The sequence below is a fragment of the Motacilla alba genome, unplaced genomic scaffold (genome assembly GCF_015832195.1).
Source record: "Motacilla alba alba isolate MOTALB_02 unplaced genomic scaffold, Motacilla_alba_V1.0_pri HiC_scaffold_28, whole genome shotgun sequence".
Classification (NCBI taxonomy): Eukaryota; Metazoa; Chordata; class Aves; order Passeriformes; family Motacillidae; genus Motacilla; species Motacilla alba.
Genome location: NW_024037374.1, coordinates 351228 through 361232, shown reverse-complemented (window position 1 = coordinate 361232; position 10005 = coordinate 351228). Strand labels below are relative to the sequence as shown.

At 56.1% G+C, this 10005-nt stretch overlaps 1 protein-coding gene across 1 annotated transcript; it reads left to right on the top strand.

Annotated features, from left to right (window-relative positions):
• Positions 1-211: 211 nt before the first annotated feature.
• Positions 212-9331, top strand: SERPINE1 (serpin family E member 1). The gene is made up of 8 exons (XM_038125978.1): positions 212-464; positions 1395-1625; positions 3957-4151; positions 5990-6188; positions 6903-7003; positions 7587-7673; positions 8476-8559; positions 9294-9331. Exons 1-8 carry the CDS (start codon positions 296-298, stop codon positions 9329-9331), a joined length of 1104 nt encoding a protein of 367 aa, XP_037981906.1. The 5' UTR covers positions 212-295.
• The last annotated feature ends 674 nt before the right edge of the window (positions 9332-10005 follow it).

Sequence of the window (10005 nt, the reverse complement as noted above, 5' to 3'; positions counted from 1 at the left end):
TAGGATTGGGATCAGGACTGGGATGACACCAGGACCGGGTTTAGGACCGGGATTAGGACTGGGGGTGACACCAGCAGTGGCCCCACCCCTGGTGCCACCCCAAGTGTCACCCCGGTGTCCCCTGGGAGGGGGAAGGGGCTGCCGCAGCATCCTCAGCGTCCCCAGTGTCCCCAGTAACCCCAGTGTCCCATGTCCCTCCAGGATGCGGGTGACCCTGGTGGCCCTGGTGGCCCTGGTGGCCCCGGTGGCCCTGGCGGGCTCGGGGACACCAGAACCGGCCGGGGTGGCCCGGCTGATGACAGATTTCGGGCTGCGGCTGTTCCGGGCGGCGCTGGCGGCCCGAGGTGACACCAACGTCGTGTTCGCGCCCTACGGGGCCACCTCGGTGCTGGTGGCCCTGCAGGTGGCCACGGCCGGGACGGGCCGGCAGCAGCTGGAGGCGGCCACCGGCTTCAGCATCGACGGTGAGGGGACGTGGAGGGGACACCTTGGGGTCATTGTCACCACGGGGGGGGATTTGGGGTCATTGTCCCCACTGGGGACACCTTGGGGTCATTGTCACCACGAGGGGGAGGATTTGGGGTCATTGTCCCCACTGGGGACACCTTGGGGTCATTGTCACCACGAGGGGGAGGATTTGGGGTCATTGTCACCATGAGGGGGGGATTTGGGGTCATTGTCCCCATGGAGGGTGGGGTTTGAGGACATTGTCCCCACTGGGGACACCTTGGGGTCATTGTCACCACGAGGGGGAGGATTTGGGGTCATTGTCCCCACTGGGGACACCTTGGGGTCATTGTCACCACGAGGGGGGGATTTGGGGTCATTGTCACCATGAGGGGGGGATTTGGGGTCATTGTCCCCATGGAGGGTGGGGTTTGAGGACATTGTCCCCACTGGGGACACCTTGGGGTCATTGTCACCACGAGGGGGAGGATTTGGGGTCATTGTCCCCACTGGGGACACCTTGGGGTCATTGTCACCACGAGGGGGGGATTTGGGGTCATTGTCCCCATGGAGGGTGGGGTTTGAGGTCCTTGTCCCCATAAGGGACACCTCGAGGTCATTGTCCCCATGGTGGGGGTGGGATCTCAGGTCCTTGTCCCCACTGGGGACACTCTGGTGTCCCTGTCCCCATGGAGGGTTAGCGCTGATGTGTCCGCACCCCTCTGGGGACACTCTGGTGTCCCTGTCCCCATGGGGGGTTGGGTTTTAAGGTCCCTGTCCCCACTGGGGACACTCTGCTGTCCCTGTCCCCATGACGGGGGTGGGATTTGAAGTCATTGTCCCCATGGGGGGGTGGGTTTTAATGTCCCTGTCCCCACTGGGGACACTCTGCCGTCCCTGTCCCCCCACGTCCCCGGTCCCCCTGGCGTGACTCAGTTTCCCCGCAGGCCCGGGGGTCTCGGCCGAGCTGCGGGGGCTGCGCCGGGCGCTGCGGGGTCCGGGCCACACCCTGGAGGTGGCGCAGGGACTCTTTGTGGCCCGCGGGGTGGCCCTGAGGGGTGGCTTCGTCACCCGGCTGGCGCGGGCCCTGGGACCCCGCAGCCTCGCCCGCCTGGACCTCGGGAACGGGGAGGGGGCCAGGAGGGTCCTCAACGCCTGGGCCCGGGAGAGGACCCGAGGTGAGACCCCCGGGAATGGGGATTTGGGGAGGGGGCGAGGGGTGTGGGACCCCCGGGAATGGGGATTTGGGGAGGGGGCGAGAGGTTTGGGAACCCCGGGATTTGGGGAGGGGGCGAGGGGTTTGGGACCCCCGGGACTGGGGATTTGGGGAGGGGGCGAGGGGTGTGAGACCCCTGGGATCCCTTTTTGGGGAGGGGGCCAGGAGGGTCCTCAGTGCCCGGGCCCGGGAGAGGACCCGAGGTGAGACCCCCGGGAATGGGGATTTGGGGAGGGGGCGAGGGGACCCCCGGGAATGGGGATTTGGGGAGGGGGCGAGGGGACCCCAATTGGGGAGGGGGCGAGGGGTGTGGGACCCCCCAGGTCCCTTTTTTGGGGGGTTCAAAGGGGTTTTTTTTGGGATCAATGGGATTTTTTTAGAATCAATGGGGGTTTTTGGGGGGATCAATGGGTTTTTTTGGGATCAATGGGACTTTTTTAGGCTCAATGGGGTTTTTTGGGATCAATGGGGTTTTTTTGGGATCAATGGGGTTTTTTGAGGGTGACCAATGGGGTTTTTTTGGGATCAATGGGGTTTTTTGGGATCAATGGGGTTTTTGGGATTAATGGGGTTTTTTTGGGATCAATGGGGTTTTTTGGGATCAATAGAATTTTTTTGGGATTAGTGGGGTTTTTTGGGATCAATGGGGTTTTTTTGGGATCAATGGGGTTTTTGGGATCAATGGGGTTTTTTTGGGATCAATAGAATTTTTTAGGATCAATGGGGTTTTTTGGGGGGATCAATGGGATTTTTTTGGGATCAATGGGGGTTTTTTTGGGATCAATGGGGTTTTTTGGGATCAATAGAATTTTTTAGGCTCAATGGGGTTTTTGGGGGGATCAATGGGATTTTTTTGGGATTAATGGGGTTTTTTGGGATTAATGGGGTTTTTTTTGGGATCAATGGGGTTTTTTTTGGGATCAATGGGGTATTTTAGGAATCAATGGGGTTTTTTTAGGATCAATGGGGTTTTTTGGGATCAATGGGGGTTTTTTTGGGATCAATGGGGTATTTTAGGAATCAATGGGTTTTTTTTGGGATCAATGGGGTTTTTTTAGGATCAATGGGGTTTTTGGGATCAATGGGGGTTTTGGGGGGGATCAATGGGATTTTTTTGGGATTAATGGGGTTTTTTTGGGATCAATGGGTTTTTTTGGGATCAATGGGGTTTTTTGGGATCAATGGGGGTTTTTTTGGGATCAATGGGGTTTTTGGGATCAATGGGGTTTTTTTGGGATCAATTTGGGTTTTTTTGGGATCAATAGAATTTTTTAGGCTCAATGGGGTATTTTTGAGGGTGATCAATGGGGTTTTTTGGGATCAATGGGGTTTTTTTGGGATCAATAGAATTTTTTAGGATCAATGGGGTTTTTTGGGGGGATCAATGGGATTTTTTTGGGATTAATGGGGTTTTTTTGGGATCAATGGGGTTTTTTGGGATCAATAGAATTTTTTTGGGATTAGTGGGGTTTTTTGGGATCAATGGGGTTTTTTTGGGATCAATGGGGTATTTTAGGAATCAATGGGTTTTTTTTGGGATCAATGGGGTTTTTTTAGAATCAATGGGGTTTTTTGGGATCAATGGGGGTTTTTTTGGGATCAATGGGGTTTTTTTGGGATCAATGGGATTTTTTTAGAATCAATGGGGTTTTTTGGGGGGATCAATGGGTTTTTTTGGGATCAATGGGGTTTTTGGGATCAATGGGGTTTTTTTGGGATCAATGGGTTTTTTTAGGATCAATGGGGTATTTTTGAGGGTGATCAATGGGATTTTTTTAGGCTCAATGGGATTTTTTTGGGATTAATGGGGTTTTTTTGGGATCAATGGGGTTTTTTGGGATCAGTAGAATTTTTTTAGGATCAATGGGGTTTTTTGGGATCAATGGGGGTTTTTTTGGGATCAATGGGGTATTTTAGGAATCAATGGGGTTTTTTTAGGATCAATGGGGTTTTTTTGGGATCAATGGGATTTTTTGGGATTAATGGGTTTTTTTGGGATCAATGGGGTTTTTTGGGATCAATAGAATTTTTTTGGGATTAGTGGGGTTTTTTGGGATCAATGGGGTATTTTTGAGGGTGATCAATGGGATTTTTTTTAGGCTCAATGGGGTTTTTTTGGGATCAATGGGGTTTTTTTTGGGATCAATGGGGTTTTTTGAGGGTGACCAAGGGGGTTTTTTTGGGATCAATGGAGTTTTTTTGGGGATCAATGGGGGTTTTTTGGGGTTTTTGGGGTCACCAAGGGGGTTTCTTTGGGACCCACCCCCTCGGTGACGCCGCGATGTCCCCGCAGGGCTGGTGGCCTCGCTGGTGGCCCCGGGGGCGGTGGCTCCGGGCGCTCGGCTCCTGGTGGCCAGCGCCGATTTCTTCGGGGGGGCCTGGGGGGTCCCGTTCCCGCCCCGCGCCACCCGCGCCCGGCCCTTCCGGCGCCCCGATGGCACCGAGGGGACTGTCCCCATGATGGCGGCCACGCTGCGGCTGCGCTGCGGTGAGCACTGTCACCTGTGTCACCTGTGTGTCACCTGTGTGTCACCTGTGTGTTATGTACTGTGTCACCTGTGTGTCACCTGTGTCACCTGTGTGTCACTGTCCCCATGATGGCGGCCACGCTGCGGCTGCGCTGCGGTGAGCACTGTCACCTGTGTCACCTGTGTGTCACCTGTGTGTCACCTGTGTGTTATGTACTGTGTCACCTGTGTGTCACCTGTGTCACCTGTGTGTCACTGTCCCCATGATGGCGGCCACGCTGCGGCTGCGCTGCGGTGAGCACTGTCACCTGTGTCACCTGTGTGTCACCTGTGTGTCACCTGTGTCACCACCTGTGTCACCTGTGTGTTATGTACTATGTCACCTGTGTGTCACCTGTGTGTCACCTGTGTCACCTGTGTCACCTGTGTGTTATGTACTGTGTCACCTGTGTCACCTGTGTGTCACCTGTTACCTGTGTCACCTCCTTTGTCACCTGTGTGTCACTGTCCCCATGATGGCGGCCACGCTGCGGCTGCGCTGCGGTGAGCACCTGTCACCTGTGTCACCTGTGTGTCACCTGTGTGTTATGTACTATGTCACCTGTGTGTCACCTGTGTGTCACCTGTGTCACCTGTGTCACCTGTGTGTTATGTACTGTGTCACCTGTGTTTCACCTGTGTGTCACCTGTATCACCTGTGTCACCTGTGTGTCACTGTCCCCATGATGGCGGCCACGCTGCGGCTGCGCTGCGGTGAGCACCTGTCACCTGTGCCACCTGTGTCTCACCTGTGTGCTATGTACTGTGTCACCTGTGTCACCTGTGTCTCACCTGTGTCACCTGTGTGTTATGTACTATGTCACCTGTGTCACCTGTGTCACCTGTGTGTTATGTACTATGTCACCTGTGTGTCACTGTCCCCATGATGGCGGCCACGCTGCGGCTACGCTGCAGTGAGCACTGTCACCTGTGTCACCTGTGTCACCTGTGTGTTATGTACTATGTCACCTGTGTGTCACCTGTGTGTCACCTGTGTCACCTGTGTCACCAGAGTGTCACCTGTGTCACCTGTGTCACCTGTGTGTTATGTACTGTGTCACCTGTGTGTCACTGTCCCCATGATGGCGGCCACGCTGCGGCTGCGCTGCAGTGAGCACTGTCACCTGTGTCACCTGTGTCACCTGTGTGTTATGTACTATGTCACCTGTGTGTCACCTGTGTGTCACCTGTGTCACCTGTGTCACCAGAGTGTCACCTGTGTCACCTGTGTCACCTGTGTGTTATGTACTGTGTCACCTGTGTGTCACTGTCCCCATGATGGCGGCCACGCTGCGGCTGCGCTGCGGTGAGCACTGTCACCTGTGTCACCTGTGTCACCCTGGATGCCACCCCGTGTCACCCTGGCTGTCCCTGTGTCCCCTCTGACCCCCTCGATGTCACCCTGTATGTCCCGGTGTCACCCTGGATGCCACCCCGTGTCACCCTGGCTGTCCCTGTGTCCCCTTTGACCCCCTCAATGTCACCCTGTGTGTCACCTGTGTCACCCTGTGTCACCCTGTGTCCCCCTGGCTGTCCCCATGTCCCCTCCGACCCCTCCCCAATGTCACCCTGGCTGTCCCCATGTCCCCTCTGACCCCCTCGGTGTCACCCTGTATGTCCCTGTGTCACCCTGTGTCACCCTGTATCCCCCTGGCTGTCCCCATGTCCCCTCTGACCCTCTCGATGTCCCCCTGGCTGTCCCTGTGTCACCCTGGGTCACTCTGGATGTCCCCGTGTCCCCTCTGACCCCCTCGATGTCCCCCTGGCTGTCCCCCTGTCCCCTCTGACCCCTCTGCCCCCCCCCAATGTCACCCCCCAGGTGACTTCGAGACGCCCGCGGGGGTCCCGTTCACGGTGGCCGAGGTCCCCTACGCGGGGGGGGAGGTGGCCCTGCTGCTGGTGGCACCTGTGGAGCGCCACGTCCCCGCTGCCACCCTGGCGCGGCTGCTGGACGCCGCCACTGTCACCGGCTGGGTGACAAAGCTGCACCCCGCGCCCCGCGTGCTGGTGCTGCCGCGGTGAGACAGGGGACATGGGGACATTGGGGACATTTGGGGACATCGGGGGGATTGGGGACATCGGGGGGTTGGGGACATTGGGGACATTGGGGACATTGGGGGATTGGGAACATTGGGGACATTTGGGGACATGTGGGGAATCGAGGGGATTGGGGACATAGGGGGGATTGGGGACATTGGGGACAATGGGGACATTTGGGAGCATTGGGGGGATTGGGGACATTGGGGACAGTGGGGACATTGGGGACATTGCGGGGATTGGGGACATTGGAGGGGACATGGGGACATCGCGGACATCGGGGGTGATTGGGGACATTGGGGACAGTGGGAACACCATGAGGACATTGGGGACATTGGGGACACTGGGGACATCAGGGGGGATTGGGGACATGGGGACATTGGGGATATTGGGGACATCGGGGGGATTGGGGACATTGGGGACATTGGGGACATTGGGGACATTGGGAGGGGATTGGGGACATTGGGCACATTGGGGACATTGGAGGGGACATGGGGACATCGGGGACATCAGAGGACTGGGGACATTGGGGACACCACAGGGACACTGGGGACATTGGGGATGGGTGGGAGATTGGGGACATTGGGGACGCTTGGGGACACTGGGGGGGGATTCAGGTCACTTGGGGACACTTGGGGACACTTGGGGACACTGCCACCCCCCCCAAGTGACCCCTTCCCCCCCCCCCCCCGCAGCTTCTCCCTGGAGACCTCCTGGGACCTCCGGGGTCCCCTCAAGGCCTTGGGGGTCCTCGACCTCTTCGACCCCGACAGCGCCGACTTCTCCCCCCTGACGGGTAACGTCCCCAAATGTCCCCAAATGTCCCCAAATGTCCCCAATGTCCCAATCCCCACAATGTCCCAAATGTCCCCAATGTCCCCAATGTCCCCCCAATGTCCCCAAATGTCCCCAAGCGACGTCAAGTGACCCCAAGTATCCCCAAATGTCCCCAATGTCCCAAATATTCACCATGTCCCCAATGTCCCCAGTGTCACCTTGATGTCCCCAACATCCCCAGTGTCCCCAACATCCCCAATGTCCCCAAATGTCCCCAATGTCCCCAATGTCCCCTCAATGTCCCCAGTGTCCCCAATGTCCCCAGTGTCCCCTCAATGTCCCCAGTGTCCCCAATGTCCCCAGTGTCCCCAATGTCCCCGATGTCCCCAACGATGTCCCCAGCGATGTCCCCAGTGTCCCCCCAATGTCCCCAGTGTCCCCAATGTCCCCAGTGTCACCCTGATGTCCCCAACATCCCCAATGTCCCCAATGTCGCCCTAATGTCCCCAGTGTCCCCAGTGTCCCCAGTGTCCCCAACGTCCCCGATGTCCCCAACAATGTCCCCAGCGATGTCCCCAGTGTCCCCAACGCTGTCCCCGCAGGTGAGGAGCGCCTGGTGCTGGGTCAGGTCCTGCAGAAGGCGCGGATGGAGGTGACCGAGAGCGGCACCGAGGCGGCCTCGGCCTCAGGTTTGGGGACATTTGGGGACATTTTTGGGGCATTTCGGGGCATTTTTAGGTGTTTGAGGGATTTTGGGATTTTTGGGGCCATTTGGGGTTTTGGGGATTTTGGGGATTTGGGGGATTTTTGGGGGTTGAGGGGGATTTGGGGTCATTTGGGGGATTTTGGGGATTTTTTGAGGTTTAGGGAATTTGGGGGATTTGGGGGATTTTTGGGGGTCGAGGGGGATTTGGGGGTTTTGGGGTGATCAGGGGGATTTGGGGGATTTTTAGGGGTTTGGGGATGTTGGGGAGTTTGGGGAGATTTGGGGATTTTGGGGCCATTTGGGGATGTTGGGGATTTTGGGGGATTTTTAGGCATTTAGAGGATTTTGGGGATTTGGGGGAATTTTGGGAGTTGAGGGGGTTTTAGGGATTTTGGGATGATTGGGGGGATTTAGGGGATTTTTAGGAGTTTTGGGGATTTGGGGGATTTTGGGGGTTGAGGGGGTTTGGGAGGTTTTTGGGGGTTATTTGGGGGCTTTTAGGGGTTTGGGGATTTTGGGGAGTTTGGGGAGATTTGGGAGTTTTGGTGGATTTTTAGGAGTTTGAGGAATTTAGGGGATTTTTAGGGCTTTAGGGCATTTTGGGTATTTCTTGGATTTTGAGGAATTTTTGGGGCTTGGGGGGGATTTTGGGGGTTGGGGCGTTTGGGGCAATTTTTGGGCGTTTGGAGGATTTGGGGGTTTGGGGATTTTGGTGCTTTAGGGGGATTTTTGGGGTGATTTCGGGGGCTTTTTGGGGTCTCACTGTTCCCCCCCCCGTCCCACAGCTGCCGTGGTTTATTCCCGCATGGCCCCCCCCGAAATCGTCTTGGATCGACCCTTCCTCTTCCTCATCCGCCACCGCCCCACAGGTTTGGGGGATTTGGGGGATTTTGGGGGGATTTGGGGGATTTGGGGGTTTTGGGAGATTTGGGGGTTTTGGGGAGGGGTGGGGGGATTTGGGGAGGTTTGGAGGATTTGGGGGATTTGGGAGGATTTTGAGGAATTTGGGGGATTTGGGGGATTTGGGAGGATTTTGAGGAATTTGGGGGTTTTAGGGGGATTTGGGGGGATTTTGGGGTTTTGAGGGATTTGGGGGTTTTAGGGGGATTTGGGGGGATTTGGGGATTCTGGAGTTTTGGGGGGATTTTGGGCATTTGGGGGGATTTGGGGGGATTTGGGGGTTTTGGGGGATTTTGGGGGGATTTGGGGGTTTTAGGGGGGTTTCGAGGATTTGGGGGGTTTGGGGGGGGATTTGAGGTTTTGGGGGATTTGAGGAATTTTGGGGAGTTTGGGGATTTTGGGGCGTTTGACGGTTTGGGGGGGGTTTAGGGGAATTTGTGGGGATTTGGAGGATTTAGGGGAATCGGGGAGGATTTTCGGGGGTTCGGGGGGGTTTGGGGGGATTTAGGGGATTGGGAGAATTGGGGGAATTTTGGGGGATTTTGGGGTTTTGGGGGGATTCGGGGGAATTGGGGGAATTTTGGGCGTTTTGGGAGATTTGGAGGTTTGGGGGGATTTTGGGGGATTTTGGGGGATTTTGGGGGGGTCTCGGCCCCACAGATTTGGGTCTGGGGGTGCCCCTGACCCCTCTTTCCCCCCACAGGCACCGTTCTCTTCGTGGGGCAGGTGACGGAGCCCTGAGCACCCTGGAGAGGCACCCCAAAATTTGGGACACCCCAAAATTGGATCACCCCAAAATTGGGACACCCCAAAATTACATTGCCCCAAAATTGGGGCACCCTAAAATTGGATCACCCCAAACTGGGATCACGCTGTAACTGGGACACCCCAAACTGGAGACACCCCAAAATGGGATCACCCTAAAATTGAGATCCCCAATTGGGATCTCATGTGGAGTCTGGGGGAGATGTAAATTATTGGGGAGAGTTTAATATATAAAATATGATAAATTTATTAAATATAATAAATTTATAAAATATATTAAATTTATCAAATTTAATAGATATATTACATTTATTTGGGGTCACCCCAAAACCCGGGCGTGGGGTCACTCCTGTCCTGGCGCTGTGGTCACTCCTGTCCTGGCGCTGTGGTCACTCCTGTCCTGGGGTCGTGGTCACTCGTGTCCTGCAGTTGTGGTCACTCCTGTCCTGTCACTGTGGTCACTCCTGTCCTGGGGCTGTGGTCACTCCTGTCCTGGGGCTGTGGTCATTCCTGTCCTGGGGCTGTGGTCACTCCTGTCCTGGGGGCTGTGGTCACTCTTCTCCTGGCACTGTGGTCACTCCTGTCCTGGGGGCTGTGGTCACTCCTCTCCTGTCACTGTGGTCACTCCTGTCCTGGCGCTGTGGTCACTC